We start from the raw sequence: 8,425 nt of genomic DNA, 5'->3' as shown, positions 1-8,425 counted from the left end.
AGATTATGTTTACGTGATCCTACAAAAAAAAAAAAAAAAAAATTATGTTATGGGATCACGCTTCTTATGTTAGTATATAGTTCTACAAAAACTGTGTTATGGGATTATAAGCTAAATTATTTACCTTTATACTATTATTATAATAAGAACCCTTATTGATAAGGGCTTGATTTAAAAACACCCACTAAAGGATTATCTACGATTAAATCCTCTATAACAAAAACTTCCTTTTCTCAAAATACTAAATCCTTATCGCAAAAATAGCGGTTTACCTAGTAGACTATAGTAACTTCTAATAGAGTTTCCTCCCTTAGTGCTGCGTGGTATACGTAGCCAGGACCAGCTGTTACCTAGTATTAAGAGGTTTGGAGGTTTTCCCCTATATAGGCAGGTTTTCCCTTCTTCCTCTCCCTAACCCGTTTAGATCTCGTGCTGCTTCCTATACCTTTAGACCGCTATAGGTCTCTTAGGTTATAAGCCCGTTAGTCTTAGTACTAGAGGTTACTTATTTCTTAATTTAACTTAACTTAATTTAATACCCTTTATTCCTTCGAGCGGGAATATTATAGCTTATAACGCTCTTATTATATTGGTTCTGCTTAAGATTTAACGTCTTCGAACGTTTAGGCAGAATTATTTAATTTAAAAATTTATTTATATAGCCACACTAAGAGGTTACGTAAATTATATTTATATAATCCTACAAAAATTGTGTTATAGGATCACGCTTCTTATATTAGTATATAGTTCTATAAAAATTATATTATAGGATTATAAGCCAAATTGTTTGCCTTTATACTATCACTATTATAATAACAAAACCCCTTATTAATAAGGGCTTTATTTAAATATACCTACTAAAGGGTTACCTACGATTAAATTATCTATAACAAAAACTTCCCTTCCTCAAATACTAAATCCTTATCGCAAAAATAGCAGTTTACTTAGTAGATTATAGTAACTTCGTTAATCTAGCTACTATACTATAAAATAGTATTATTACCTAAGTTACTAATACTCTAAAAGAGTTTACGCTAAATAACTTAAAGATTTTAATAAATCCTAAATAGTTCGACGAATAGCTATCGACTACGACTATTATCTTATAATAAATACGACTTCACAGATTCCTCGATATAAATATCCTAAGACCCGAAATCTAGGACCTATACGCGAAGAAATAGTTTAATTACTCTTACAGAATCTAAGGGTAGCTATAGAATACTATTTCTAAGGATATTTAAGATTAAGTTACGGTTTCTAGAAAATCCTACGAATTTACGGATAAATTCGTTCGTACCCTTAGGGGATATCCTATATATAGCTAACTTTATAACTTATAATAAGAAAATTATTAAGCTTATTTAAATAGACCGGTCCTAGTTCTTAAGTAGCTTAGAATTTACTAAGGAATTACGACGCTCTTATACTAAACTTACTCGAAAATATCTAGTCTAACCTAGAATCGTCTTAGCTATTTTTTTGAAGGGTATATTAACTAATATACCTATTCTTACTACTAATAAAAGTAACGAACTAGCTAAGAAGTATTTAAATCCGAGCGAGGTTACGAATTCCGATCTACTAAGTATTTTTAATAAAGTTATTAATAATTTAAAAAATCTACCTATATTAGATATTATTAATTTAGCCGTTTTAAAGAAAAATAATAAGGAGAATAAATTCCTACCCCTTAAAAACGCGCCTCTATTTAGAAAACTAATTTAGATCTAGACAAAAGAGTAGGTAGATAGTCCTACTTAACTAATACTAAATAGAAATTATACCTTTTATAGAGTTTATAATTACCCGGTTAAGAAATACCTATATCTTATTATTACCGAACGACCTATAACCTAGAAACTAGTTAAAGGTATTTAGGTTAATTATTCTTAGAAGAATAAAGATAACCTAGATACTTAAAGACCCGAAAACGTATCGGCTATTTATAATAATAAAATTCGAAAAGATAGAATTATCACGGTTAAGACTATATTAATAAATAAACTAATAAATATAGCGACTAATACGCTTTCGACGAACACCTTTTTAAATAAAAGTAAAAAGGATATTAATATAAATACTACTATTAACTCTTCAGAGTATTATTATAGTACTCTGGTGTTAGCTAATTCTACCTAACTTAACTATATTTAGCCTAATATAGAGTATGATTTTTCTATTCGCCTAAAATTATCCTATAATAACTCTTATAAGGATATATTCCCGGAATTAGTATTAGTAACGGGAGATCTACTAAAAAACGAATAGATTATAGACTCCGGTACTTCTTATTCTATTTATATTAATATAAATACTATCGTTAAATTTTAAAAGTATAATAGTCTATCCTACTAATATTAAACTACCGAAGGGCGAACTATTAAGTCTATAGGGAAAGCGATCGTAAGAATCGAATTAATTCTCCTAAATAGTCCAAAATTATTAGATATTAACTATAAATTTATACTAGATAGTATATATAACCTACTATTAATAACTTAAATATTCTAAGAACACAAAATAGATTAGAAGGACTAGGAAAATAAATTTGTTAACCTAGAGTCTAATACTACTTTAGCCTATATATATCGAAAACGTAGTGTCCTATTCTTATACGTAAAAATACTCTAATCTACCGACTAGATCCCGAAGATAACTTAAGTTTAATAGGCTTATTCTATAGCTACTATTATATCTTAAATTACCTATTCCCGACTTAGATATATTAGATAACTAACTACAAAAATCAACCAGACTTATATTAGTGATAATATCTATAATAATAAAACCTTTAATTATAAACTATACAGATTAGTAAAATCTAAAAGAATCGTATCCTATATTACCTAGATTAAATCAGAAATTCCTTAGGAATTTTTATATATCGATATATAACCCTACTCCCCTATTAGTATTAGAAATTTAATAAATATCTTAATTATAGTCGATAATACTACTAGATTCAGATAGAGCTTACTATTAAAAATAAAAGGATAAGTATCTAATAAGTTAATTAAATTCTATACGACTATTTTTAATAAATATAGTATTTAGCTATTAGAAGTTCGAATAGATAGTAACCGGAGCTTCTACAAATTTTAATCCTAGGCTAAACAAAAAGGAATAACGTTTTTAGTTAGCGCGCCCTATATATATAAACAAAATAGAGTCTCTGAAAACTCTGGTTATATTATTATATAGGGTATACGAACTTTAATAGTTATTAATAGAGTTTCCTCCCTCGGTGCTGAGTGGTGTGTGATCAGGACCAGCTGTCGCCTAGTGTTGAGAGGTTTGGAGGTTTTCCCCTACGTGGGCAGGTTTTCCCTTCTTCCTCTCCCCAACCCGTTCAGATCTCGTGCTGCTTCCTATGCCTGTAGACTTTCTAGGTCTCTCATTATTTTCTAAAACAAAATATTAATATTACCCAGAATATAAGGCTAAATATTTTATAAAAAGAAATTAATAACTTACGGATTATTAATCGAAGCTTATAATCTTATAATATAGGAATATTTTAGGACGAACTTACCTAAAATACTCGGTCTATCCGCAGACGCTAAATATCTCTAGTCGTAAATATTCAAAACCTCCTAAATCTACGAGTCTAACTAATATAACGCTAAATTTTATAAAATATACTAATTTTACTACTAAACTAAAGTAATAAAATTATTCCGATCTAACTAAGGAAAAGAGGTTCGGATACTCGATAATATAAATAACTTTAAAATATAGAAAATATAAATATAACTAAGAAAACGATTTCTTTTATAAATCGGAATAATCGAAATAACTAAAATATTATAAGTTAATAATTTAATAATTTTAGGGATATCTCTTAACTTAACTTTTACCCTTAGTTAACCTAAAATAAGCGCTATAAATCACTAAAAATTCTATATAAGAGGGGCTCGACTAACTTAATAATATTAATTAATATATTTAAGAGACCTCGATAAATAACTTCGCAAACTTTAGAAATTAGTTATTTATAATATAATATCCTAATATAAAGCGTTAAAAAAATTCCTAGTATATTTCTACTAACCCCTAAGGCCGCTAATATAAATAAAATAGAAAAGGCCTATAAAAATATACTATCTTAATCGGCTTATTAAGATATAGAACTACTATAAATTTCAAGAAATCGAGTTCGAGATATATAGAATTCCCGTTATTCTTTAATTAACCTAATTAATATATTAATAAACTAACTAACTTTTTATACCGACTAGGTCAGGACAGTTCGAAGATCTACTTTACCTATACGTCGTTCTTTAAGATAATCTATCCCAAGAACCCTAGATAAGGAAATAGTTCGTTATATATAAAAAGGGAAAATACGCCCGATTAAAGAACTTAAAGACGAAGGATTAGTATATCTTATAATTTAAACCAGAGGAGGTATTCTTTATACTACCTCCGTCCTAGATAATTTTATTAGGCCTAGTATTTCGTATACTATATCCGAAAATATTCGATCCGTAATAGTAAAAATACCCTCGACTTATAGGGAAGCTATAAAAACGGAATTTACTATATAATAGTTTAAAGCTAAAAAGACCTAGTTAAAAAAGTTTTAAGCCTCGAATATAATAACCCTAATTAATAAACTACTAAAAGGTACTAAAATCTTACTAGGTAAATAGGTCTATAATATTAAATATAACTCTAATAGCCTTATCTTAGAATTTCGAGCGAGATAGGTTATCTATAGGAACTATCAAACTCCTAGTATTAATTTCTAACCCGATAAAAGATACGCTCCTATTATAAAAGATACTTCTATAAAATTATTTATAACCTTAGTAACTATTAGAAAATAGGAAACAGAATAATAGGATATCGTTAGTGTATATCTAAATACTATAATTAATAATCGGGTTATTTTTATAAAATAACTAACTAGATATAAGAGTTATAATCTAAATAGCGACGAATATTTATATATTTTAAACTAAGCTTTATATAGCTTACGATAAGCTAGTTACTTATAGTATAAATTATTTAAAAATAATCTAGCTTAACTTAGTTTAACCCTCTTAACCTTAGAACCTTATATTTTCAAAAATTCTAATATAATAGCCTTTATTATAATTTATATAGATAATATTCTAGCTATAGGATTAAATAAAAATATTATAATAATTCGATTAGGATTAATTAAAAGACGTAAGTTAAAAATCCTTCTATTCAAAAGGTTTCTTAGATATAATATTATTAAGGAAATAGGTCCCTATATAATTTTTATAAACTAATAGGCCTACTTAACTAAATTACTTCACGATAAGGATCTCGAAAATTATAATCTATTACTAATCCCTATATCCCTATCTTAGAAAATCCCTTAACCTAATAATAATCCTAATAATCTAAATAATAAGGAATTTAATAAAGGGACTTACACGAAAATAATAGGGAGAGTAGGTTAGTTATTAATTAAAATAAGACCTAATATAGTAGCCGCCGTATCTAAATTATAACGACGAAATAACTCTCCGAGATATATAGATATAATAGCCTATAAAATATTATTAAGATATTTTATAGGAATAATCGACTTTAGAATTCTATTTACTTATAAACCGGATAAAGGCCTTAAAGGTTTTATTGATTCCTCCTTTACTAATACGGAAAAGGGTAAATTAACAGAGGTATATATATAGTTTTTCGCCAGGAGTCTAATATTATAGAGCTTAAAAAGATAAGAAATTATTATATAATCCTTAAGTATAACTAAATATTATATGTTAGCGACCGCCGTAAAAGAAGGCTTATACCTAGCTAAAATTACTACTAAACTAGAATTAATAAAACCCTTAAATCAAGAAGGGGATTTTAAAAACAATATACTAATTATATTATTTTATAACTCCGATAATATAATTAAAAATATAAACTATCCCAAAATTAGTCTAAAATTAATATATATCTCTACGAGGTACTATTTAATTAAGGACCTTATAAAAAAGAATCTTATTTAATTAGTAAATATTTTAAGTAAGGATAACGCTAATGATATCTTCACAAAAATTAAACCGAACGGTATATTCCAAGACGACCGTAGAAGATTACTCAGAATACGTCTACCGAGATGATTTAGATATTTTATTTAGGCGTTTTATTTTATACTACGTATAAATATATACGTTAAAAATTAGTTAGTTATATAGCTAGTCCTAGGGGGGGTATAATAGAGTTTCCTCCCTCGGTGCTACGTGGTATACGTGGCTAGGACTAGCTATTGCCTAGTGTTAAGAGGTTTAGAGGTTTTCCCCTACGTAGGTAGGTTTTCCCTTCTTCCTCTCCCTAACCCGTTCAGATCTCGTGCTGCTTCCTGTGCCTTTAGACCGTTATAGGTCTCTCAGACACTAACACACAAAACATAAAAGACACTAAAACACTAATACACTAAGACACTAATATACCAAAATATACTAAAATACTAAGATACTAAAAACACTAACATACTAAGATACTAACACACCAAAAACACTAAAAACACTAAAAACACTAAAAACACTAAAAACACTAAAAACACTAACACTAAACACTAAAATATCGTTTTAATATCCTAAATTTCTGAAAACTATGGCTATAAGGGTTGACTACAGTAACTTCGTTAATCCTACTAGTATCCCTTAAAACGGTATTATAACCTAAGTAACCGATATACAGTGACGTTCCATAAGTTTTTAACCCCCTGCTGACCCACTTTTCTTACCGCCTACCCTATACGCGCTACTAGAGAACACGCTAAAACCAGCGCGTCGCGAGATAGCTACTATTTTACGCAAAATTTCCCACGTAGATAGATTTATACTAATCCTACATATATCTACATATATTCTATACGCTCTACTATCTACTGTATTGATATGGCTCGATCGAAGGAGCTTACACCTACGCTACGCGCGCGTATATGCGAACTATATGCAATCAACTGGGGCTATAAGCGTATTCATAAGCGTTACCCCTGGATTCCTCTCTCAACAATTCGATATACGATCATTAAAGAGCGAGAAAGACAAGATAGTATCTCGAAGCCACGCAAAGGCCGGCCAAAGAAGCTCACTAAGGCCGACAAAGACCGAATTATCCAGGTTATTCATGAGAACCCTCGCGTTACACAGGAAGATCTACTTACTGAGGTCGACCATAAAGTGAAATATGCCTCAATTCGACGACTACTTAACGCTGAGAATATACGCAAATGGCGCTGTAGCTGGCGACCTTACCTTGAAGAAATTTACGCGGTAAAACGACTTTAATAGGCTCTCAAATATCGCTCATTTACACCTGATGATTAGGCCCGTGTTTATTGGTCTGATAAATATACTGTTGAGCGAGGAATTGGTGTACGTCGTGAATGGACTTTTATACGCCCTCGGGACTAAGCACGCGAGGGTCAATGCCAGGGTTTACCACAGCGTGGAAAGCAGGTTAAGTAGATATTCTAGGCTGCTTTCTCGGCCTCGCGTCGTACGGGCTTAATACCTCTATTTAGCGATCCTAAGTCAGAGCGTAGCGGTGTTAATCGTTTCGTTATCGAGGAATTATATCGCCGGGTTCTACCTACGTTACTGCCTACTGAAGATGGGATTTTTATACACGATAACGCACCTACGTATACTGCGTACGTTGTGCGCGATGCTTTAGCAGATATGGAGATCGAGGTGATGGTTTGGCCGCCTTATTCGCCTGACCTTAACCCAATTAAGAACCTATGGGCCCTATTGAAGGCAGAAATCTATAAGATTCGGCCTGATCTTCTGCATATAAAGAACAACGATGAGACTAAGCGAATCTTGGTCGAAACTGCGCAAATTGTATGGCAAAACATTGATATGCGGTACCTAGAACACCTTTCAGAGACTATGCCTAACAGGGTTGAAGCAATCATTGAATCGCAGGGGTGGTATACGCTATATTAGGGTATATGGGGGTGCGTTAGCTAGTTATTTAGTAGAATTATCAATATTATGGAGTTTTGGTGGAGGTTTTGCGACCGGCAGTATATTATGTAATTAAGGGTGTGTGGGGCAGGGGGTTAAAAACTTATGGAACATGACTGTACTAAGAGAATTTATACTTAATAGCTTAAATCTCTTAATAAATAGCGAAGAGTTTAACGAATAGATTATAACTATAACTACTATCCTCCGCTAAATACGATTATATAGATTCCTTAGTACAATCATTCTAAGACCAGAAATCACCGATTCCTATATAAAGAAATAGGTCGATCATTCATACAAAATTTAAGGATAGCTATAGCAGGGTCTCTTATAAGATATCTAATACTAAGTAGCTATAACCGGTATAAAGTACGAATTTACCGATAAGTTTATCGTTATTTTGAAAACGATCCTTCGTACTATAGACTTTATAACTTATAACAAAAAGATTCTTGAAGTTA

The 8,425-nt window shown here is 30.5% G+C and overlaps 1 protein-coding gene across 1 annotated transcript; it reads left to right on the top strand.

The window, feature by feature from the left end:
* Positions 1 to 6,884: 6,884 nt before the first annotated feature.
* On the top strand, positions 6,885 to 7,277 carry N7539_008123 (uncharacterized protein; the record flags this gene model as incomplete). The annotated part of the gene is made up of 1 exon (XM_056937723.1): positions 6,885 to 7,277. The coding sequence occupies one exon, from the start codon at positions 6,885 to 6,887 to the stop codon at positions 7,275 to 7,277; it is 393 nt and encodes a 130-aa protein (XP_056786815.1).
* Positions 7,278 to 8,425: the final 1,148 nt, after the last annotated feature.

This window comes from Penicillium diatomitis (assembly GCF_028827545.1).
Source record: "Penicillium diatomitis strain IBT 30728 chromosome Unknown utg000012l_segment0_segment0, whole genome shotgun sequence".
NCBI classification, from domain to species: domain Eukaryota; kingdom Fungi; phylum Ascomycota; class Eurotiomycetes; order Eurotiales; family Aspergillaceae; genus Penicillium; species Penicillium diatomitis.
This window is presented reverse-complemented; position numbering and strand designations above follow the sequence as displayed.